Consider the following 25,056-nt stretch of genomic DNA (forward strand, 5'->3'; position numbering starts at 1 on the left):
TGAATTTTGGGTCATATCGCCCAGCCCTACGTGAAACTCCTTCGAGTTCAGAAAAGCAGAGATTCTGTAGCTCAGCCCGGGTGTCAGTTTCAGAGAAGACTGTGAGGGAGGTCTTTGACTTACATATTTGGGGTTCTAAAGTCGCTGCTACTTAAATCTCAATACCTCAGGCCAACCTGATTAGGCCACCTCTGTCTTGTTTCCTTCCACTTCCTTTTATTAGCTAATAGGCTTAGCTCTCTCAAGGGGCCTCAGACATATTAGATCAGCACACCAACCTGTGCTCTGTCCATCTCTGCCTCATTTTCTGTTCTCACTCTCTTCTCCCTCTCTTTCTTTCTTTCTTTTGGTTTTTTCTCTCTGTTTTTGTGCCTCTTTGACTGTTTCATGTGTGTGTGGTGTGTGAAAAACAGATAAATACAAAGCTTCTGTTTCAGACTATGTCTTTCTAAAATGTTAGGGAAATTTAGTGCATTTTCCTTTTGTTTAGATTTCACCAAACGTCCCAACTTTTTGGGGAAACAATGTTGTATTCATTGCACTTGAAGTGAGTAAATTATTCATGTTCTGTCTTTATTCCATTTGTGGACCTGGTTGGTCTCTTTTCCCCCATGGGGTAGAAACACACTTGAAATGGCCGGCAAATTTTACTACTGCTTTGCTGATGCTTGTTGTGGACTCATAAAAACAGACATCATCCTCGGCTAATCACTTGCAATATAAACACATTTCCACTGGGACTGACCATCATCTGCAAAATGAAGCTTATCATTTAGATTTTCATGTGTGCCAAGTCTCAGGCTGACAAATCCAATTATGAGGACTGCTTTGACAGTGTCAGAGTGCATCTACCTCGAACTAACTGTAAAATTAAAGAGATAAAATATGTTCAGATTCTGAACCCTGAGCCTCTTGACAGAGTTGCTATGAAAGAAAAAAATTCTGTCTATATGGTTGCTTTTTTAACATCAAAGTCATGGCTGTGTTCTATTTATTTTACCCTGGCTCATTTACAGCTTCCTTTCAAAGAAATACTGAGAGAAGGGCACAACTGCCTGGCATTGTAATACCTCTGATCCAGTAACTGCTGTTGTACACTCATTAAATTAGAATATATTCAACCGACTAGCATTTTTGGTGCTGGCTATCAGTGATAGCAATGTTTAAATCTCCATTCAAGTCTCATACACGCATAATTTCAATCCTACAATTAAAAAGCAAATACTGAAACAATAAAAAAATAATAATAATGCAGTTTAATATTCAGTTACAGCTCTACTTGTTTCATATTACTGTCTCAATTCTGCTAAGATAGTTATTATTTTAAAAACTGGACAAAACAAAAGGTTTCCTGGAAAACTCTCAATCCAATAAAGATCAAGATAAAGATCTAAAGACCAATAAAAATGAAAGATGATAGATAGGCAGATGGTTTGCTTTGAATAAAAAAATGGATTGAATTTGGACTGATAGGAATAACATAACAATAGAGAAGCTTAAAATACTCTCTTTTTGTTGCCCTTTTTGGTTTTAATGAAGATTTTTATTTCCCAAGCAAAAAAAAAGGAAAAGAAAAAACCAAATTGCCCAAACTCCAGGGCTGTGTCACACGTCCTGTGACTGTATCAAATCATAATTCAACTAGTTTAAGTATGTCAGGTAAATTACCAAGATTCCTACATTGAATAAGAAATGCAAAGGAGGAGGTGGTCCTAGCCAATAACATGGACATTCTCGCTTTTATCTGCCAGGCATCAACCTTGTTTTGTGTTAGTGAAATTTGTTGAAAAAGTCAGTTATCTTTTTGTTTTTCTTTACAGTCAAGCTTTAGCTGGTTTTTGGCTAACTGTCCTCAATTTCCTATATAATTTCGTTAAAGCTGCATACCCAATTACTGCACATCTGAAATGGAAACAAGAACGAGAAAGAAAAAGAAAATGTATTTCCCAAGAGTTGAAAAAGAAATCCCATACAAGCTCATATATACAAATAATATCTAAGGTATTTTGCCTAAATTTATAGGTCTATGGGAAGGAATACAAGATCATTTGAGGTTTATGTGATTACATTGCATTTTGTTGGTTGCCAGTGGTGACTACTTCAAATATCCAACAGAGTATTAAAGCAATAATATAAAAAGCAACAACATGAAAATTAAACTCCTTTCCTGATAGCAGTATCTGCTGCTTCTCAACTATTAATCTATTTTGTAGACTTCATTGTGTTTTTGAATGGTTTTGTAGGATATAAATGTTTACTGTCTGCCAGCAGTCAGAATCGTGTTCACCAGGGGGGGGAATCTAGGTTTAAAGATTTAGGGGTGCTCAGCTCCCAGTCAGAATGTCATGCATACATTGCCTTGCAATTAATATTAAAGGAATGTGCTACTTCTAGTTAACTCTATTCACGTTTGTAAGCATCATTTCAGTTGGGTACATATTATAATGTTACCTTCAAAATCAATTTCGATAGTTGGATGAACTATTGCAGTGTTTAAAATGAATTCAGAATAATTAATCCCAGATTTTAATTAGTGCTGTCAAGAGATTAAAAAAAAATAGAGATTAATTAATTATGATTTTTAATTAATTGATCTAATTAATCTCTTTTTTAATCTCACCTAAAAATAGCTGAGGAAAGCCCTCAACTTATTGTGGCAGACCAAAAGACTGATATAACAAAGAAAGTGACTTTATAAAGTCATTTATTGTTTAACAAACGTTAAACAGATGCAACCATTTACATACTGTTGTATTCTTTTGTAAAATAAGTGGAAAAATAAATACAAATAAAATCAAATAAATTAAGTGCTGCAAGTTAGCACATCAGAGTTGCTCTTTTCTGAGCAATACAGCACTGAAATTCCTCTGCTTCAGATAATGAAAAATAAAACTGACATTGCAGTGCTGCAAGTTAGCACATCAAAGTATTCTTCCATCACAAAAAAAAGTGCTGAACATCAAGCAATCTATTCTAGTAGGCTACAAATGACACAGCAGCTATGCTGACCACATGTGTCTCATTTCTTCTTCCTCAGCCAGTCGCTAAGACACACCAGCCTGGTAACATTTTCTGGAAGCAAGGCTGCCCTTTTCTTTTGCACTATGTGGCCTGCAAGGCTAAAGAGTCTCTCACAGGGTACAGAGGTAGCTGGGGAGGCCAGGTACTTTTGTGCTAGGACTGACAGCTTTTCATAGACTCCTGAGTGAGCATACCACCACTGCAGGGGACAGTCATCAATACTGATGCTGGGTTCTGCTCTGTAGCACTGCAGCTCTCCAGACTCAATTCCATCTTCTGAGTCAGAGTCAGACCCCAGAAGGAGTTCGCTCCTCCTCTTCTTCTGAGCTGGTCCATCATCCTCTGTGGAGGGCTGGAGACTATCTGCTCTTCTGGGCTCTGCTGCCTGGAGCATATTCTCCAGAATGGTCCACACCTGAATGAATGAATGAATGAATGAATGAATGATTGTGATTAAAACTAAGTGCTTTTTTTAAATTTTATTTAATCTTGTAAAGAACTTTGTGTTCCATATAATAAATAAAAGTTTGATTTGATAATGAATTGGACTCATTAGTCCAGCTTAACCTTATTGTCCTACCTGTTCCCTCTTTTCTCTTGGAAGACATTTCAAATCCTTAAACCGTGGATCCAATGCTGTGGCCACCTCGAACCATATCTCGTTGCCATTAGCTCGTCGTGCTGCCAGATCCTTCTGGAAGGCATTCTTGAACTTCACCACGTAGGCAGGATCATCATCAGTAATGTCCATGACACGGTACAGATGGCGAAAAGCAGGCAGCACTACAGAGCAAGAGACGTAGGCCTCACCACCCAGCAGCTCTGTCACATACCTGCAGAGGTGGAGAGGTTTGCTAAATAAACCTAGCTGGATTCATTTAAATCAAAGTGTAACTGATTTCCAATTTAATTGTCCTTAAAAGTTCCTTGTTATGTTCATTAATTTTGATTTTACACATGTAACAGTAGTTTATATAATTAAAATGGGAAGGTGTTTATTTGAACTTACTTGCATGGTTCAAGCAGGAGCTCCAGCCTCTGCAGTTTCGCCCACTCAGCTTCGGTTGGCAAGACCAACCTGTGGTTCTGTTGGTCCAACGTAGCCTGGACAGCCTCTCGGTTACATAGGAGGCGTGAGACCATTGCGAGAGTCGAGTTCCACCTGGTGGGTACATCCTGTATAAGTTGATCGCTCTTCTTTCCGAGTGCTACTTGTTGTGGGTTAAGTTCTGTGGTACTCGCAGGGCTTTGTTTAAAATGACCAACAATCTTGCGGCACTTTGCCAGTACACCGACAAAACCACTGCTATCGAGACATACCGTGATGGTCCTCTGGAGAATGTGAGCATTGCAGGCGATGTGCTCATATGGAAGTGCTCTCATAGCAGCCAGCATGTTTGCTGCGCTGTCTGTGCCAATGGTGGATATCTTGTTTTCAATACCCCAGTCATTTGCTACCTTGAGGAACTGTTCGGCGCATTTATCAGCAAAGTGCCTGGTTTCTGTTCTCATGACGGTCAGTGCAAATGAGTTGAGGTTCCACTCACTATCAATAAAGTGTCCAGTCACCCCAAAATAGCTGTGGTTGCCAGCTGAGGTCCAGTGATCTCCGGTTATAGCAACACAGTTGGGAGAATCCTCCGCCAAAATCTCAAGTTTGTTTTTCTTTTCGCCGTCGTACATTTTGCTGATTTTGGTCGTTACTGTAGTCCTGCACGGCGGCTTGTATGACGGGTCATTGGACGCAATTTGCAACACCTCTGTCAATCCTTCGTCCTCTACTATATTTATCGGCCTACAGTTCATCGCTATCCACTTGGCAATAACATTAGTCAGCCTGTCGGTCGCAGACTTGCTCATACGAGGGGTATTCTCTAGTTTTGTTTGGCGAAAAGCTTTGCTCTGGCTTGCTATATTGCTAACGTCTTCACTGCTAGCTGTTGCTGCACTCGCGGCTGGGTGCTTTGCGTTGAGGTGATAGGCCAAACTTGAGCTGCTTCGGTGGTAAGCAAACTCCTTCTTACACTCTAGGCAGACCACTTTACCTTTGTCAATGGTGCCGTCGGGGCGTTTATGAAATACAAATTTCCCGTTCATTGGGCCAACAACTCTCAGATGCGCCTCCATATCCACACTGTAAGCTAATCACCACTTCTCACCTTGACCTCACGACGTGACTCCACCCCCAACAAGTCAAGCACAAGGAGCCCAGCACATAAAAACGGATTTTATAACATAGCAACCCTCATACAAAATCAATGACGTCAAGAGATTAAAAATTAGATTAACGAGATTAAAAAACATAACGCGCTAAATAGCATTGTAATTAATTAATCGCAATTAACGCGATAATTTGACACCCCTAATTTTAATATAATACACCATTTGTAGGGTGGATACTTATAATTATCAAATCTGAGGCAACTTATTTTTTTCCAAATAAGTTAAATAACAATTTGTGATGAGAAAGAATAAACATACACAACACTGTTTCAGTCTCTAAGCCACATAGTGGAAGTCCACCAAATCATCAAGCACTTAAAGTAGCATTTTTCAATAAAGAAAGTGAAAACTCATCCTGACACCTAGACGAGAAGCAAACTGGTACGAGAGCTGTCAAATGCTACTGTTCCTATTAATAAATATGTTCTTTCGAACATCCACTAATATTTTCAACCGTGCTAAAGCACACAAAGCTTTCATTAAATGCATGTAAAATTATCCATCCATCCTCGTTCGCTTATCCTTATCAGGGTCGCGGGGATGATGGAGCCTATCCCAGCTTCCATAGGATGAGAGGTGGGATACACCCTGGACAGGCTGCCAGACTGTCATGGGTCTAACACAGAGAAACAACCATTCCCACTCACATTCACACCTATGAGCAAATTAGAATCACCAATTAACCTCACCTCACTAATTGCATGTGTTTAGACTGTGCTGGAGTACCCAGAGAGAACCCATCTAGACCAATGGCGTGTCCAGCAGGGTGGCCTGGGGGGGCACAGGCCACCCCCCCCAACCAGACTGGCCACCCCAGGTGCCACCCCGAAGCTAAAACAATAAAATTTAATGAAATATCAAATGTACGATTATGGTTTCACAGTGAAGCTCAGATATCCGAGGGTAAGTCGTGGGGCGATCGTGGCTCAAGAGTTGGGAGTTCTCCTTGTAATCGGAAGGTTGCCGGTTCGAGCCCCGGCTTGGACAGTCTCGGTCGTTGTGTCCTTGGGCAAGACACTTCACCCGTTGCCTACTGGTGGTGGTCAGAGGGCCCGGTGGCGCCAGTGTTCGGCAGCCTCGCCTCTGTCAGTGCGCCCCAGGGTGGCTGTGGCTACATTGTAGCTTGCCATCACCAGTGTGTGAATGTGTGTGTGAATGGGTGGATGACAGGTTGTGTAAAGCGCTTTGGGGTCCTTAGGGACTAGAAAAGCGCTATACAAATACAGGCCATTTTACCATAAGTGAATGCAGCACCGGCTTCTGCACTATGCGCATCATGTTAGCAAAGGTAGGAGAGCCAAGCACGAAAGACGGCACCGCAGAAAACATTTTTTCGGCGAAAGATTAACAAGTTAACATAGCTGGACTAGTCATCGGACATTTGCACGGTGGGCTGATGACTTATTTATGAGAGGTGGTGGATTCAATGGCGTGTCCAGCGGGGTGGCCTGGGGGGGCACAGGCCAACCCCCCAACCAGACTGGCCACCCCAGGTGCCACCCCGAAGCTAAAACAATAAAATTTAATGAAATATCAAATGTACGATTATGGTTTCACAGTGAAGCTCAGATATCCGAGGGTAAGTGAATGCAGCACCGGCTTCTGCACTATGCGCATCATGTTAGCAAAGGTAGGAGAGCCAAGCACGAAAGACTGCACCGCAGAAAACATTTTTTCGGCAAAAGATTAACAAGTTAACATAGCTGGACTAGTCATCGGACATTTGCACGTGGGCTGGTGACTTATTTATGAGAGGTGGTGGATTGGCCAGATGCTGGCCGATGTGTAAAAATAACTCAGTTGTTTGGTGGTGGCTATGGCGGAGCTTCCACAGAGGCAACAGGTGGATGAGGGAAGGTGAGGCAGGAGGAGCAGAGACCCGAGGCGGCCGCCGGTCCGAGTGTCAGGTGAACTGAACTTCAGGTAAGAAGTTATGACCTGCAGTCTATCTGGGTCAGATATAAACCAAGTTTAGGTGCAGTTTATTTTCGTTGTGCTGACTTTTTACAGTCAGTTACAATACCTCATACTGCGTGAGCTAGCATGACGAGTTTATACAGCTGTTCGCTATGATGTTACTGATAGTGAACTTTATTTTATTCATAAGGTTAGTTAGTAGAGTTGCCAACAGCTCCTTAAAAAATGGAATGGTCCCTCATTCAGAGAAAATATTATGCATTTTGTATTGAGCTGAGAAGAGACACAGTTTGTCCCGTACTTCAGCTAGGATGGAAAAAGACACAAAGCTGGAGTTATTCTGTCTTTACAGCTGCCTCTTCTATTGCTACTTCAATCATGAAACTGATCAATGATCAGCTGATCTTCTCTCTTGTTTATTTATCGCCCACTTTGCGCCAGAAAGAGGAAACCAGCGGATGTCGCGCTAAACAACAGCAACACGTTTAAGCTTGATCAGCTGTTGTTAGAATTTATTTAATATTAATTTCTACTATCAGCTGATGTTTGCTGGAGCCACAGCTGTAAAGCTGCTGGTCATGATGTCGGTTTGGATATGTGGTGAGAGGGAAACGTGAAGATGAAACCAGGAGATGTCCTTACTGAATCATCAGAGCTGTGATGGAGAAACAGGTTTACCTTTTAGGTGACATGAATGAGTTGAAGGGAAGTTATGAACTGTTTCTGAGAGACAAATAACACCAGGATCCTTTTTTACGTAGCTGACAACTGGTAACTGTGCAGGGGCGGGTCTAGCAAAGTGTTTCCAGGGGGGCAGGTAGGGTATTAACAGGGAAAGGGGGGCAAAAAGAAATACTTTTCTTTTTTATTCTCATTTAAAATATTTAGCTTTTATTAAATAATTATCTGAATCTTGCAAACAATGTTTTTATCAGTTTTTAAAATGTATAGAAATCATACATATACCAAAAAGACAGTATACATCACTGTCACAACAGCATTTGTTTTCATTCAAAGGCTTTATGGCTTTAATACCTGGTGGGCCGGTCTGTAGTGAAAATGCCCAATTTTTTTGTCCCAGTCCAGCCCTGCAGGTTAATACTGGCAGTGTCACCATGCCAGCTGACTGTATTTCATCATCAGCCAGTGTTGTTCTTGATCAATATTACCAAAGTTTACCATAAGGCAGCATATAAAGTATTTACTTGCTTTCAGGTTTTATTCAAATTTTAGTCTTTTTATTTGTTTCCCCACTTTTTTCCTGTTTCAAAATCAAACACCAGTTTGTGAGAAGATTATCTTCTTTTTTTTAACAGGCATTGGTTTTGCATTGGCATTGGCTAATTTGCCAATTGTATGTTAAAAATGTTCGTATTTTAATATTCAAAAATGTTTTTGCCCAAAACATATGTGCTCTACATGTCAGTAAAAATACTATGCAAATATTGATGTCCTTGACTGCTGAATAAACACTGACTGATTGTATCTCTTGTACTTTATCAATGCAGTATCTAAAAACTTTGCACTGTAGTGGTTAAAATCTCATTCTAATAAGAGTTAAAAGTGCATTCGGTTATTAGGTTTATAGGATTATTGAATTATGGTTAATGGTTGGTAGAATTGTTTTTAACATTATCTGCCAATTACATCTGCCACCCTTCTCCAAATCTGTGCCCCTACCTGGCCCCCCCAACAAAAATTTTCTAGACACGCCACTGATCTAGACACTGGGAGAAAAAAAACATCATCAGAGAATTTGGGCATAATAGAAGCTACATTCCCTTTATTTATCCATCTTTTTTTTGTTCTCTCGTTTTTGGCTGTCTTCATCCTGCTCCCTCGCTCTCTATCCTGCTTTCTCAGTCTTTGTGCTGCCACCCAAAAGTGAAATTTAACAGTGAAACAATTTGCAAACCAATAAAAAGGCATAAACTGATCTGCATTTATAACAATATTCAGAATGCTGCTGCTGCTGAACATAGACTTCCTTTAGACTTGAATCTTAAGCCGTACTGTAGCAAAGAATGAAGTGACGAATCCTACTTCCGGGCCTAAAGTAGTCTGCGTTTAATATGGCTTTTGTGTTGTTAACATGTTTAATGCTTTGTATTTTCTTCTATTTAATCTCAAAAAGCTCCTAAAACAGTCAGTGATCACTGTTGACCTCCCTCGGCTTTTATTACCGCCAATCATTTATTTAAGCTCAGTTTTTAAAACCTTACGATGTAACTACAGCCCAGCCCATGCAGCAGTACATGAATGACTAACCTCGTATTGTGGATGGATTATCTCAGATGTTCTCCTGGCTGAAGCTTGGTCCTTTTACAGCATCCTGCCATGCGATTACATTTGTTCCTGACCACCGAGAACACTCACGTAAACTTTTATCGAGTGGAAAAAAAGTTAGCTTGTTTATATTATGCTAACATAGCTGTGTCGCTAGTGGTCACATAGCACATCATTATATACCAGCTAGCCAAACTTCAGTAACCCTACAAACGTCACTGCTGTTTAGTTTTCTGTCTTTATTTATGTTGGAAGTGATAACAGAGCTGTACGTTTGAATTTGTTTCCAAAACCTGCTATATTGTATTTAGATAGAAGCTAGCGAGCTAACTTCCTGCTAACTTCTAACTCCGTTAAATGTCATAAATTCCGTTTTCATGGATGCCTGGATGTTAAACTCAGTTGTTACACCTGGTAGAGCAGAACGCTGATATTAAAGATGAAAGACTTTAGACAGTTTTTCCACTCTCAGTAATGCCATAGTGATTGTTTGATATATGGACCTGCAGCGGAGTTTAGGCCCAGACACGGCTAGTGACGTCTGACTTAACGACCGGATAAAAATCTTTAACAAACTAAAATAATAAATTACAAAAAATATTTTGCAGACTAGTATTTTAGAAAGCTAAACTTAACTAATAATTTCTAGTGATTTAGCTACATCTAATGTTTTTGATACAAGGTAGAGAACAAATAAAAATAAGCAGACACTTTTTAAGTAACAACATCTATCAGAACAGCTTGAACTTCTGCTATATTTAAGTTAAAGTATGTTTTAAATCTGCATCACTGATTTGTGTCATGAAATTACCTCTGCATCTTCTGTCTGCTAAATAAGCTTATTTAGTCTTAATAAGAAATCACACTGCTGAGGCATCAACATCTCTGTCTGAGCGCATTGTACAATGCAAGTACAACAATACAAATTGTTGTATTTATGGGGAATAAAGGTTCTCTGTTGCTGAGGGTAAAAATTGTTAATGAAAAGCTGTGTAGCGCTAGCTTCACCCAGCTTGCTGCATCATATTTAATGATCTAAATAACTTTGTATCTACTTGTTGATTTGAACTGGATCAGTTATAGTGATTCTAAATTGTGTGATTCTAAACCCTGAAGTAGGTAAAGTGCTTAAAGTGTATAGAATAAAGCGCTGTATGAACATATGGGTCAATGTGGCTTGTAGAGCACTTTGAATGGTCAGTCGGGTTTGTCCTAATGAATTCCAAATGAAAATCCAAAAATTAGTTTCTTGGTTAAAAAGCTCAATGTTTTCAAGTTTCAGAGTTTTAAAGCTATATTATTGTATGCACATGTTTTCCTGTACAATGAAATTCACATGTAAAACAGATAATAGAATAAATGATCATTGATAAACCATAGAAACAATGAAAAAGAACAGCACATGATAAATACAACAGAAAAATAACATGTGCAAAATATATGCAAATTGAGAAAATAAACCTGATGTACACTTACGGTGTAGATTGCTACATACTCAGAATCAGAATCAGAGAAACTTTATTACTCCCAGAGGGAAATTGAGTTGTCATAGCAGCAAATATACAACAAACATGAAGTACTCATATGAGTGTAGACACAGAGATAAATATAAATAGATAAATATTACTTAGATAGAAAATAGATAAATATAGAGATAGGGATCATGTACAATGGCTTTTCTGTACTATAGACACACACACACACACACACACACACACACACACACACACACACACACACACACACACAGGTATATTATAATGAAATTATAACTTTTCCGATTAAGAGTGCCATGCAGTTTTGCAGAGAGGTTTCATATACTGTAAGTGGGGTGGTCTTTTGTGTTTAACAAAATGTTGTTTATTTATTTATTTTATTTTCTTTTTATTTTGTTCGCACTGGATAAATGTTGTAAAATGGTAGCATATGGCTACACACACAGCTGTAGGCTTTTTGTTATCGTGTTTGGCAACATTTTTATTTGAACAACTAACTTGTACAAGCTTGCAGCTGGGGCCAGGGTCATGACAGAGCATCCCTCCCCGAGCTATGAGCTAACACGCAAATGAAGAAAAATGCAAAAAAAACAGTATCACTCCTCATAATATTAGGCAGAAATTGGGCCAGCTATGCCCACTCCCCATTTTCAGCCAAGTGAAGTATTTCTGCGCTTCGTCCCCTGTGGGTTATTTGTATGTGGTGTTTTCTCCACAGAGTGAGACCTGCGTTTGGACCAAGTAGCCATAACTTGTTGGTGATGAAAAATATATAGAGAGTGTATATGGAATGTATTTCAATGAAATTACATGACATATTGCACATATTTTAGATGTATTTGTGTCAGTGCAGAATATCAGCGAGTGCCTTGGTTTTGGATACTCAGTGTTACATAGAGGAACTTCATTAGGACAGCCATCATACTGTCCAGTCCTTAATCATGACAGATTATAATCAACTGAAATCGTTGTGCAGTTTTCCACCAAAATCATCAAAATATACTGCCACTGCAAGTCAACGTGTGACTTCTTTCATAACTACTGGATCTTGATTAAAATATTTTGATATAAAGTCACAGTGAATAAGCTTTTAACAAGAATAAAGAACACGATAATAGCTTAGAAATAAGCTATGTCAATGGAGAATTGTGTGTCTGATAAAAGCAGACAGCTGTAAATAGTGACCAATCAGACAGACCATCAGAATAAATCTTTTTCTTGCCAAATTAGAAAAGTGCCTTATTATAAATGGAGGACAATTGCAGGACTGTTAAACATTAGCAAGAGGCATTCTTATACGGTCACTAGCACTATGCAAGGCATCCACTTATAGATCCAAAATTAAGCACACTGAAACACATCTCTAAACGGATGCTTCTAGGGCAGAGCTATATTTAATTAAAAGGGAACAAAGATGGCTTAGTCTGTCTGTGTCTGCGTGTGTTGTTGCATCAGAGTTCTATTCACAGTTATACAGAGTTCAGATAAAGAGTTATATGGATAGATAGAAAGAGACAGGAGTAGGAGAGAAAGAGCTCATTGGGAGAAAATGTCAAGAGAGCTCTGGTTTCCCTCCTTCTGAGAGATGTTGATCATAGAGTGCGTGGCTGTTGTGGGATCAAAGGCTTTGTCAGTCAAAGCCCCTTGACTCTGTCTCTGCAGAGCCGACTACAGGTACTCAGTGAGGCATAGACATGGAATAATTCATGACCGGAGAAGCTAACTCTCAGATGCTCTGCCTGCCCGGAATGACAGAGCACGTTCGGGGTCACAGGTCTCGGAGCCTCCCGTTATCAGCCCCTAGGCATTCAGTCGAAAACAGCTGCTGTGCTTGGCTTCAGTTCCTCTTCTGTATTATCTGTTATAACACACATACAGTGTAGTTTGGCACAAACACAGTCAAGCTGTGAAGAGTTTGTGTGGCATAAATAACATGTTTTGCATGTACATGGGTGGGCAGGTGGGTGGATGCTTGGCATGAGATGCTTGTTTTTACCAGTGTGTGTTAAAAAAAAAAGCTTTTCTACCCATAGTTTAACTAATGCTTTTGTAAAAGAAAAAGTTAAATCACAATCAGCTCAAGCCAACATCTGCATATTTCAGTCAGTCAGCTAAATGTTTGGTAAACTCAGTATGTCTCTTCAATCAAGTCTAGTTGATGTGTTTAGGCACAAGACTGAGTTATAGGTCACTCATGTTTTAGCTTTTCTCAGAATACAGAAACTGAGCACATACCATTATTGATTCCAATAAAAGGTTGTTACACTTAGCATTAGGGTAACAGAGAAGCTCATCTGAACGCCTAATTTGTAGTTATTATCAGTGGAAAGACCTGCAGCACCTTCAACCAAAATCGGAAACCAGATAACTCCTGGCAGAAATCGAGGCACTATTTCAGGTACAGTATATTCAGGGGTTACGATTTAAGAAACCTTAATTCTGATGTAACAGTGGAGTGGGGCAAATTTGCTCACGTACAGACAGGTCATGTAATCATTTTTGTTTCGAGCTCCAGCAGAATTTCTTTGCGGTTAACTGCTTTTTATGCAGTTTTCCAGATTAACATGAGCCATCATGACTGCTTTCCAAACACGTCAAGTGCTTTATCATACAGTGCAAATATTTAAGCTAGCCTAAGTGTCAAAAAGAGACACAGCTTTATGTTTGCATTATTTTAATGTTTGTGCTGGAGTCCTAATCCAAATTCAGTCGCTCCTTAACCTTGAAATCTCATCTTTCTGTCCTCTGTCCATCCTTTTGTCAATCTTTTCTTCCAGTCCTTTCTGTTTTGCATTTTTCTCCTTCTCAGAATGACATTTTCACATATCAAAATTTCCTTTTCTCACTTAAAAATACAGCTTCTAGCCAGCAGAGAGACTGCGCAGAAACTGCACAGAGAAAGTTTGTGTTTAGTGGTATTTGTGGAACTGTTTCGTACACTTTGTTTATGCTCACTTGCCTTGTGTCAGCTGAAGTACCACAGCTGCAACTTTATTGATGCCTGCATGCATAAACACATGACAGGGATGATAAGGAACTGTCCAACTGGAACCAGCTGAAAGGACTGCTATACTTCATCGCAGGGAGATATGTGTAATGTTAGTGTTTTTGTCTCATTGTTGGCTCTTTACCTTATAATATAAAAGGCCTTAAGTTGACCATTCTGGCAAATTGGCACTATATAAATAAAATTTAATGTAACTGAATTAAACTGTATATGAAATTTAATTCCTCATAAACGGAATGTGCTGGAATGCTGTTCTAACTGGTCCCAGCCTTGTTTAAATTGGGTAATAATGACATTAAACTGGTTGAGTTCCAGTTTGAGATTTAAATGCCAGAGCTCCCAAATGATGATGATGATGATGATGGTGATATCGTTTTCTACATTAAGGCCATATGATAACAGCTTGATTTTCTTTGGTACTCAAAAAGAGAAAATTATGGCTTTGTGATTGGTAAGGTCTTTTTGCTGAACCTTGTCAGCTTTTGGTGAGGGATTATGGGATTATGCAGTGATTTGTATCGCAGTACGGGGACACCTGCCACCTTTCTGTATTTTCTTTCATCTTAGTCTTGACAGGAAAGTCCCATGTCAGCCCACTGCAATATGTTTTTATCACCGTGCTATTGTTTTAGGTAATAAATTGTAGAGTATGAGGGAATTCAAAGTGGGTCAGGATAAATATGTGATGTAGACACCACGAAAGGCAAACAGAGCAAGGTGAAAGAACAGGGCAACTATAACATTAATTACGGGGCCTCAAGGGTACATTTGAATCAGCACTTTACGTTTCGATGCAATGTGAGACAATGTGGAAGCCACCATATTAATGAGTTCATTTGTGTGGGTGGACGGCATTTGCCCTGACTTTGCGACATGCTTGGCTGGAATTCCCCTCATACTTGCAAATTGATAGCACGGGCAAACAAAGGTGAATCAGGGTCACATCTACTCAGTGTACAACATGCTGTGGAGACCAGCAATGTAATGATCAACCTATTTACATAGCGTGCCCTCAATGAACATAATTATATGGATTTATATGGGGTTATTAAACAGTTCAGTTTCCAAAGCCGATACTGAAATTTAGGGGAATTTGATCTACTGAGATATTGGACTTGGCAATCAGTGTTGTATTTAACTTGAGTTATAACTTTGCTAGACATATGTTAAAAATCTATTGGGCAGGAATGATGCCAATTCTGTCTTAAAAAAGGTGGTTCAGTATTTTAATTGTTTACTTCAAAAGATATTGGAAACCTCATCTAATGAAAACAGAGGGCAGAGTTTTATAAGGATGGCACTCTTCTTTCTCCTTGTTCTTTTAGGTTCATACAGTCGGATGCCTCGCAATAAAAACTTTGTGTGAGGCATCAGCAAGTCTCCACAGAGAAAAGGATTCATGGAGAAGTTTATGAGGACACCAGTCATAAAGATTTAAGACTGAGCTTTTAAGGCTGTTTGCAACATAAGCACATGTATTGAATTGGATGTGGGGATTATTGAGTGCTGTATCAATATGGGTTGTACATGATGGCCCTCCTCCCTTTCTGTCTAGCTCGCTCTCTTGCTTTTTGTCATCCTGTCCAGCATGTCACATTGATGATCTCTCTTTTTTTCATTCACTCAACAAGAGGGCCTTGAGTTACTGGTAGGGCTGGCTTGGAAAAGCTGGCGCTGTAGTTTTCCCGAGTGTTTTGCTATGATCATGATTCAAACAAATACTCACAAGTACACAATAGCCTGTCTATCCTCATTGATGATGTGTGAAGTAATAACCACACTTAAAAAGTTTATGACCAACCTAACGAGGGCTGACCGAGATTTAGTATTTTAAAGAGTTTGTAATTGCCTGACCACGAGTATGGTGCTTTTTAAAATTCAATCAACTTAATGAAAACTGAGTTTAGAATTTAGAAAAGGTCATTTCTAAATTGGGTTCTGTGGAACAGCTTTGTAGACGACGAGGCGTTAAAACACTCCCCTCCTGAGAGTTCATTTTGGAGATCTGTTACTGTGTGTTAAGTGTTTGATTTTCGATTGTCGATATTGTGCCCCGCAGGACTGAAGAGTCTAGTCTTAAGATCAGAGTAGGGAACATGAAATAGCAGGTTGCTGCTCAGTTATTTGCAACTGGCTTTAGCCATAGATTTGATCCCCATCTGGCTTGGGGACTCAGATTTAAGCTTGTGTTCAGGCAGCTTGGGGTTTTGGTGAGCTCACACTCCTGCACCTCACTATCACTCAAACACCCAACTACATTTTTCATAAAACCACAGCATGGCCAATTCTTAGAGCTTTTATTCTGTCCTTCACACCATTCCAAACGCTTATCGCTTTCTTCAAGATGTGGTGACTAAACTCATCTCTAGTTCTGAATCAGCACTCTTAAAGCATCAACTTTATGAGTCTCAAAAATATGATGTTTAGACTTCACCTTAAATAGATTTTACTTGCTGGCCATCCATGTTATTTATGGTGTTTGTTGTTTTTTTTTTATGTAACAACTAGTCAATATTAAGAAACACCTCCAAATGTTAATATATATATTTAACCACACTGCCATAAACAATGCTTCAGGAAATCATTCCTTCCATTCTCCCTGCAACTATACTAAAACTCTTGCTGCTGTGACAAGTAAACACAACCTTCAGACATAAGACTCCATATTCCTCATTCTGTATTATACCTTCTTGGAACAGTTTTGTTTTTTTTCATTTATAGTGTAAATATTCTTTATAATATGATTCACATATTTTATGTTCTAGGTTGTGTTTTAGTAACTCAGTGTACTATTGAGAATCTGTGTTAATGGCCCGCAATCTTGATATAGCTTTTGATATATGTGTGTGTGTGTGTGTGTGTGTGTGTGTGTGTGTGTGTGTGTGTGTGTGTGTGTGTGTGTGTGTGTGTGTGTGTGTTTGTTTAAAGGGGGAATTACCTTAAAGATCTTTCAAGATTTTGTGCTCATGGAAGAACATCTTTAGGGTTGGATATAAAGAAAGAGTTTCCATTATACTCAACAATATATCATCAACTTGCATCATAGCTGAGTTGTTTTCAACATGGGTTTAAATTGCATATAAATTGCTCAGAGCAGCACTATGCTCATCAGTTTTGTTCAAAGCAGTTATTATATTTACTGCATGTCCACCAGGACGATAACCTTTACCTTTATTGGCCAGTGGCTTCCCTTCCTCTTTGGTCAATCCTGGTTTTAATTAAAGCTGCAATTGTGCAAACTGAATATTTTCTCATCAAATCTAATCTTTCTTTCAACATGCTCTCTGTACCCAGTTCAATTAACTGAACTGTTATGGAGTGGCGCTTGGTAAAGTGCACAATTAAGATGAAGTCAGCTGAAGTCACCTTACTGACCATCAGTGATGTTTGCACATTCTCTCTCCATGTTTGAAATCTTATATGGGGTGTCAAATGGTAGAGCAAATAGATGTGCCTTTGTTTGAACTGGTGGTTGTGTGTTCATGCAAAGGTGCCGTTGAGTGACAAGTAGGGATGGGTACCGGTGTTGCACCGGTTCTGACATAAACGGTAGTAACCAGACCGAAAAGCAGCGCACATTTCGGTGCTTTATTTCTGTGCTTTTTTTTCCTGAGCTGTGATACACTTCTAGCCAATCATTTTACGTTTCCGAGGATAGTAGGCGGGGCCAGGTACGTACGTTCTTTTAGAGCAGAGCTACAGATTAAAAATGCCCAAGGCGAAGCGGTCAAAAGTCTGGCTGTACTTCACAGCAAAAGATGCAAACTCAGCAGCCTGCAACAAGTGCTTTAAGCTGATACTGTGATACTGTCAAAGGAGGTAACACCTCAAATCCGATGAAACAGCTGGCGACGCATAGCGTTTTTTTTAAAAGCCGAGAAATGCGCCGTATTTGATAGCTTGCTGCGAGACCTCACACCGTGCACATCTACTGCGGGTGGGTTGCCAGTTATCAGACCCGGAGCAACATCCCCCAAAAGCCCAAAGAATAGAGTCCTGGCCCCTAGCCCTGCCAGTGTAGCAGAAATGATGACGGATGATGATGATGCAGCAGCAGCCGTTCTTCTCTGCGTGAGTAGCTTCATGTTGTTCGTGTGTAATTTACGTTGAGTAGGCTAACCACGTTATTACATTAATGCATGTAAGGTGAACTAGCAAACATCATCATAGCTACATGCGGCTGTCTTCTTGTTTGATGGCAGATACTCCCTTCACCCTGGCCAAAAAGGCTAAAATGACCAAAGAAAAAGAGGGAAACAGCTGAACATGAGAGGTTTTTGGATAAAGTTTGTGTTTTTTTCCATTGTTTAAGCACTGCTTCCAGCCAAGAGTGATACCATATATGCCCCATAGCTGCAGAAAAGGCTAACATTGTTATCTTTTTACAAAAAACAGCTGAACATGAGAGGTTTTTGGACCAATTTTGTGTTCTCCATTCTTTAAGCACCGGTTTGAGCACCGTTTGAGCACCGGCACCGTTTCAAAAGTACCGATTTGGCACCGGTATCGGATAAAATCTAAACGATACCCATCCCTAGTGACAAGTGTACAGCGACTGGTCTAGACAAAAGTGTTCTTTTTTTAGTGAAGCATGAGCAAAGTGTAAAAAGAAAAAGTATAACATTGAAAACAAAACCCAAGCAAACAATAAAAAAAAACCTAAACCACATCCCAGATGTTTGCTTCTACCCTTAGTTGAAGAAAATTACAGCCTTCTCCACAAATCTTTTTGTGCAGTCAGATTTTATGCCAGTCTGCTGCAATTAAATGTTGAAAACGAGGTGAAAATGATTTAATTATGTGCCTTACACACCCCTGCACCATTAAAGACAAACACAAAACTCCATTGTTGTCAGGCAATTACAAGGTTTCTTCATTATTTTCTGGGATGGCCTCCATCCATATGTTGTTAAATATGACCAGAACACCGAATGGATTAAAGCAAACAAGAGTTAGTGGGGGGGGAGCAGTGTAGTGAACAGTGGAGGGGCTTATTGATTACAGAAGAATTGTTAGTCATGGAAATCAGAGTGTACTGTGTGCATAAGCCAGTGCAAGGGAGGTACGTACAGAGTCAACCCCACTGTTGTTGATGACAGTCCTGTGGATTAAAGCTGCACTTAATCAATTTTTGACTATCATCCACTATCCGCACTTTACAAAACAAGGCAGCGGTTAAAAAGGCTTTGCGATGCTCTAACCTTTAGCCATCAACCAAAATGTAACATACTAAAATTAGGACATGTAATTGTTATGACTATATTGTGTCACTGGTATGCTTACTGTTGCAGTATATTTAAAATCAGAATTAATCAGATATGTCAAAGGTTAATGAAACAACTGCAGGTACAAGCACTGACCCTAATGTCTATGTGTGCTGTTCTGTGCACTCAAAAATGCATATTGTGACTTTCAGTATAAATTATTCTACTGGGCAGACAAGTTATACATATCTTGATGGGCTAGCTTTATAGCCTCTAGTCAAGGCACTTTACCTTGTTAAAAGATCCTGTTTAATAATTGATCAAGTCCTTCAGTTTCAAAGGCAGCAATCAGTCAGTTGAGCAACTCCCTCACCTCCAGTCCTGAGGAAGCTGCAGCTTCCATGAAATCGTGTTTCCCTCTTTCCCTAATGATTTGTTCTCAGTGCTTCTTAACAAACATTCGAAGACTAAAAAGTCAAACTGCAATTATGTTGAAATGTGATGTCTGCGCTCATATTATCCTTGATCATCTGATTTCAAAGGAATAGAGGTTACACTGTGTTTTTTAATGAAAGCTGATTTGCACATATCCTTCGAAGACAAATTGAAGCAAGTTAGTGATGACTGACTTCTGTTCTTGAAAGGTCATCTGTGAGTTACTCTGCAGTAAGGACGAGAAAATAATATTGATGGTGGCGAAGGAGAAGCTGCTGAAGGACTGCTGCTTTTGTGTCAACGCTCGCTCTTGCCCTGGGGTCAGCATCAGCTACCTATATCTCTGCCTCTGGGTCTCCCCAACAATGCAAACCGGACTTTGCCCATTCTTTTTCATCCATATGGAGCTGGCATCGTTAATCATCCGCATCATCTTTTCCAGCCCTAGCTCCTCCTGATACCCTAAGGCTTTTCTTTACCCTTTTTATTCTCGCTCAGTCGCTTCCGTTCTTGCCTGCCCTTGTTGTCTTCATCTTCTAAGTATAGACTGACTTTTAAGACTGAAATGCTTCAGTACCTCATTTGGACTGCTTACTAGTATTTTTTAACATACTTTATTTTATTTTTAATTTAACATTTATTGAACTCAATGTCTCATTTCCAAGAAAAACTTGTTCCTCCAGGTTGGATCAAACTTTTACTTGCATAATTTTGCTGGTCCACAAAAAAATATTAAGACGCTAAGCAAGCAGTTTGCATACATGCATTAAAAACAATACTTTCCATCCAAAAAATACTTGTAAGTGAGGATTCATTTAATCATTTAAGCTTCACAAGTAAACTCAAATGGTGGCAACACTTTCACTGGTTCAGATGGACAATTAGAATTAGCTGGTCAGTGAATCTTTTTTTTTTTGTTTTTACTGTCCCACGCCATCAGGCTACATCAAATCAAACCCCGTTTACATTATTGCTTTTATAAAATAGTGCATACAAAGCCTTCATGGGACCCTAAGAAGAATTTTGTTGTTGTTGTTAGGTTGCAATCCACAACGATAAATGTTGTGGAATCAGACGAAGAATTTGCAAACTTGCAGAAAATCTTTTAATCAATAATACAAAAATTAACATTTGGCAAAATTAGCAACTCCCCTTACTAAAAAACTGAGCAGTATTGTTTACATCATCCTATTGTCAGCCTGGCATATTTTTACACATCTATGGTTTTTAATTTAAAGTTGTAGTATATTCAGCTCCAAGAGTGGCATCGGAATGATTTATGCTTAATATTCAAAATTATATATTACTAACTGGGATAATGAATATTATAGACTCACAAAAAGCAACAACAGAATAAACCAGCATAAATACATTTATACATCAACTGCTTTACTATTTTTGTTTTTAAATGTAACACCAATAATTTAGTGCCACAAAGTGTGAAAGTGTGGAAAAACTGAAAATTGCTTGCTTTGAAATAATATGCATTTGTCCCCAAAATATCCGTTTTCCCTGGTTGTATAATTATATCTTATTACAGCAAATCTTAATGACATAATTTGACTAAACGTTAAATGTATATGACAGTTTTTTCCTCCTGATATGTTAGCCTCGGCTGAAGTGAGGTAGACTGGGCTTGGGCTCATTCAGTGCCTCCAAAGTACTTCAGCTGGCCTTCATTACCAGCTCATGTATGACCAAGACATGTTTACTTTCCCAGGTAATGTTAAACTGGTTGTTCACTCCTTTTAAAGTAACTGCGACTGGCCTATTGTAATACCCACGTGTACGATATGAGTTATTGCATCCCATTACCTGTATTACCATCTGCACTATATTTGTCTTTACATTGTTAGATCGTTTAAGGTTTTCTTTTACACAAATTTCAACTTGAAACTTTCAGATGTTGAGATTGAAGACTGTCAGTTATTAAATGAACATACGTTTGAATCTAGAGGCGTGTTAGATTTTTTAGACCGAACTTTTACTCAGCACTGACACACATATTGTGAGTGCTTTTCAGCATCTCAAATATCTCTTCATATTGATCGGCATACCTTAATACTCACTTGATGCACAAAAGAACATTTTTGTAATATTTATACTTAATATTTCATATTTTTCATAGCTATAATATTCACTGATGATTATTGGAAATAATAGCATAAAAGTTTAAGTCAAAACTGGAATACTTGGGATATATAGGTCCTCTTGAATATACCAAGGGTTGCAATCGTGATTATATAATAATGGGTTAATGGGTCATTCATTGAGACTATCAAGCCCATTTTGGATAGGCAGCTGGTCTCTGCTGGCCTGCCTCCATGGCTTCATGTTTGAGGGTGCTGATGGGAACACAGAAAGCCACAGGTGGCAGTGAACCTGGGAGACCTACATGGCAGCTACAGAAGAGAGTGATGGGAGCTGCCAGAGCAGACAGAAACTAACACTACTGTCAAGCTACCAAAAGTGGACTGGATGCGAGACGTTTGGCAGTCTTGAGACAGATGCACCTGCTTTCAGCCATTACTACAGTAATCCTTCTGTAGGTTCTTATGCATAAACCCAGTGGCTTTTATTTCCTCTACATAGATTTTGCTGACTCTGAGTTTTCTTGGCTTGAGCTGTGAGTGTGTGAGTTGGGGCGTAAAAGCAGGTGCACTTCTCTGAAGAGAGAGGCTGCACTGAATTTATAGCACAAGACAAAATAAGAGCTCTGTAGCAAAGGTGAATGCAAAAGAGTAATAATCCTGGTTTGGTTTGTTTTCATAATTGTTGGAAGTGTAAATAATTGTCACGTAAACATGTACTCTTTATACAGTGGGAGAAACTTACTGCTAAGTTTGATACTTACAAAAAAATGAAGTCTCTAATTTTAAGGTAGTTTCATTTTAATCAACAGAGACAGAACATCAAGCAAAAATCCAGAAAAAAACACATTACATAAACTTACAAATAAGTTGATCTGCATATCAATATGTGACATAAGTACTCCTGTACACCCCAGCCAGAATTCTGGCTCCCACAGATGTGCCTATGCGATACACAGATCACAATCAATCAATCAATTAATGATCTCCTGATCTCAACTAGTTATGACAATTAAACAATAGGGAACTATTATTATCTCAATTTTTACCTTGCCTTTACCTTGAAATACACCTAAATATCTAGTCAAATCAAAAATATAGAGTAAAATGAGTGATTTGATTGTATAATCTCATGTTCTTTAGAAAAGGAGGACATTTAGTCTGCTGTGTTGGAAGTCTTATAAAAAATGGAGAGTACCATAGACTATTACTGACTGTATTTTCATAAAGATTTTACTGAGTCAGCTGTAATTATTTTATGATTCTTTTCTGATTTATTGATAATAATTTTATATGCTTTAATATCCTTACATTGCCGTATAATACAGAGACCTACAAGACATTATGGGTTTAATGAATTTACCTGAGAACTGGATGTGAACAGTTTCAGTTTTCGGTAAATTAAACTATTTCTTAAGTAAATAAGCTTCAAGTATGTATTTTTTTTTTTACCAGTTCTATTGTCCCGTTTTTGATTCTTTGTATAAATAATACAGTCTGCACTTCACTCATTTATTATTATTTCACTGCCCAATGTTTCGCATTTAATACACAGTTGTTCCGTGTTTGTTCCATTATGTCAGGTTATGTTAGTTTAGGTGTTTTAGGTGTTAGAATAGCAAAGCTATAACATCATGATCAAAGTGGATAGCTGTGTTATTAAATTATCACTGTGGTAGCAGTGGTAGGATTTCCAGCTGTCTTAATGATTCACAACAAGAGTGAGTAATCACTCCAAATATGTTACGCAAGACAAACAGTGACTAATGATTGGATTTAAATATCAGAATTAGCAATATTTAATTGGAGTTGTACTTTCTTTGTTTTCTTTTTGTTGTTTTTTTACTCGCCCCTGCTGAAAGTATTATAATTACAGCTATTTACTACTTTTGTTATTTAAAACAAATGACAAGAATATGAAAACTCATTATCAACTAGTCACACCATCATTTCAGCTGTCCAAACACACACACTGACGCATCTGCACATATGTCATGTACTCATTTGCTATTATCAGTTCATCAGTACATCCCAGGATATTTACATCCATGCCGGCAGCTCTATTGGATGCACTCTCATGTAGCTCATATGCAATCAATTATTTAAAATCTCTTTTGTTAATTGCAGTTACACTACTTTTAATCACAGGAGAGGGTTTGGGAGGAGTTTTGTGACCCGTTATCCTGTATTCATCTTATCTTTAGTTTTATCTGTGATGTGCTGATGTGCCATCACTACTTGTGCATTGTAAAAGGCAGAAGTTGCTCTGCCGCTGATCATTTTCTTCCTGAGTTCAAATTGTTTAGCCAAGTTATTGTTAGAGCGCAAGTGATGATTTGCAAGGGCCGTGTTCCTTAATGGTTCTTTTCATGGTCGGTGTGTCACATCTTGAAGGCCTGGCTTTATTTGAGCCATTATAGTTTGTGCAATCTCCACATAATAAACTCTCATGTTAATCCCTCTCAACCCTTTTCACACCCGAGTGTGAATCGTACTTCACTTCCAGTTCTCCTCTTTCTTTTTCATCTCTTTTGTTGCTGCCCGCTGTGAACTGATGGTATAGCCTCTCCGTTTGGTTCCACTCATGTCCTTCTGTCCCTCCTCCAATTGGTCCCATGAGTTCCCAGAGGTGACAGGCAACAAATGAAGGCACTCATTCTTACGTCAGCAAGAGCAAAGCCATGATTTTTTTAATCTGCTCTGACACTATTCTGTCTCTCTCGGTCTGTGTCTCACTGTCTGTCTCTCGGGTTTTTTTTATTTCTTTATTTTTTGTTGTTTTCATCAACATCCTGTCCACTGGCCACAGTTTGATTTACACCCAGCTGAGAGGCATTACACCTGGGACCACAAACCTCAAGTTCTTTCCCTGCCCCTGCGCTTGTGCGTTGCTGTGTGCTTTTGCGTGTGCAAACCGGAGACACCTCTACGATGTAGTCGTGCTTCAGGGGTTCGCAGTTTGTGTCATATGTGTGGGGGTGGGGTGGATAGGAGGGGGTCAGTTATTCACTGACCTTCAGCCTTTAGCAAAAGGCTCTTTTGCTCTCACACACTTATTGTCCACTGCATGAAACTAATAGCGCTATTACTGAAGTCCTCTGGTTGTCACCTGACAACAGTCTCATGTGCGCACAGATCAATGGGTTCATCAATAAGACACTTGGTGGATATTTAGCATCGTTGGCTGAGAAAATGAGAGGAAGTAGGCGCATCCGCTTTGCAATGGTTCTATATAAATGTAAACAGCAACAACAACACAATGTTTCACAAATATCCTAAAGTTACTGTAGCGGCGATTTAACACATATCTGACAAACACAATCAGAATAAAAACAGCAATCTCATTTGTGTTTATCATTACACAATTCTATTTTTAG

General features: G+C 39.0%; 2 protein-coding genes across 7 annotated transcripts in view; one reads left to right on the forward strand and one right to left on the reverse strand.

The window, feature by feature from the left end:
* nrxn2b (neurexin 2b) overlaps positions 1–25,056 on the forward strand; it is a 719,066-nt gene that overhangs the window by 36,483 nt on the left and 657,527 nt on the right. The gene's annotated exons all lie outside the window — the stretch shown is intronic.
* On the reverse strand, positions 2,688–5,278 carry LOC147336196 (E3 SUMO-protein ligase ZBED1-like). Its single transcript, XM_086285248.1, has 3 exons — positions 4,031–5,278; positions 3,602–3,854; positions 2,688–3,436 (listed from the first exon to the last, which is right to left on the reverse strand). The coding sequence occupies exons 1-3, from the start codon at positions 5,146–5,148 to the stop codon at positions 3,020–3,022; spliced, it is 1,788 nt and encodes a 595-aa protein (XP_086141374.1). The 5' UTR covers positions 5,149–5,278; the 3' UTR covers positions 2,688–3,019.

This window comes from Aulonocara sp. 'chitande type north' Nkhata Bay, linkage group LG3, assembly GCF_057382095.1.
Source record: "Aulonocara sp. 'chitande type north' Nkhata Bay isolate Kocher_YH1m ecotype deep benthic linkage group LG3, A_spYH_male_GT1.1, whole genome shotgun sequence".
Classification (NCBI taxonomy): Eukaryota; Metazoa; Chordata; class Actinopteri; order Cichliformes; family Cichlidae; genus Aulonocara; species Aulonocara sp. 'chitande type north' Nkhata Bay.

Excerpts from the sequence above, each read along its gene's own strand:
- LOC147336196 (XM_086285248.1), bottom strand. The coding sequence starts at position 5,148 with ATGGAGGCGCATCTGAGAGTTGTTGGCCCAATGAACGGGAAATTTGTA. Across the intron at positions 3,855-4,030 it reads CTCCTGCTTGAACCATGCAA|GTATGTGACAGAGCTGCTGG; the intron begins GTAAGTTCAAAT and ends CCACCTCTGCAG. Across the intron at positions 3,437-3,601 it reads CAAGAGAAAAGAGGGAACAG|GTGTGGACCATTCTGGAGAA; the intron begins GTAGGACAATAA and ends TCATTCATTCAG.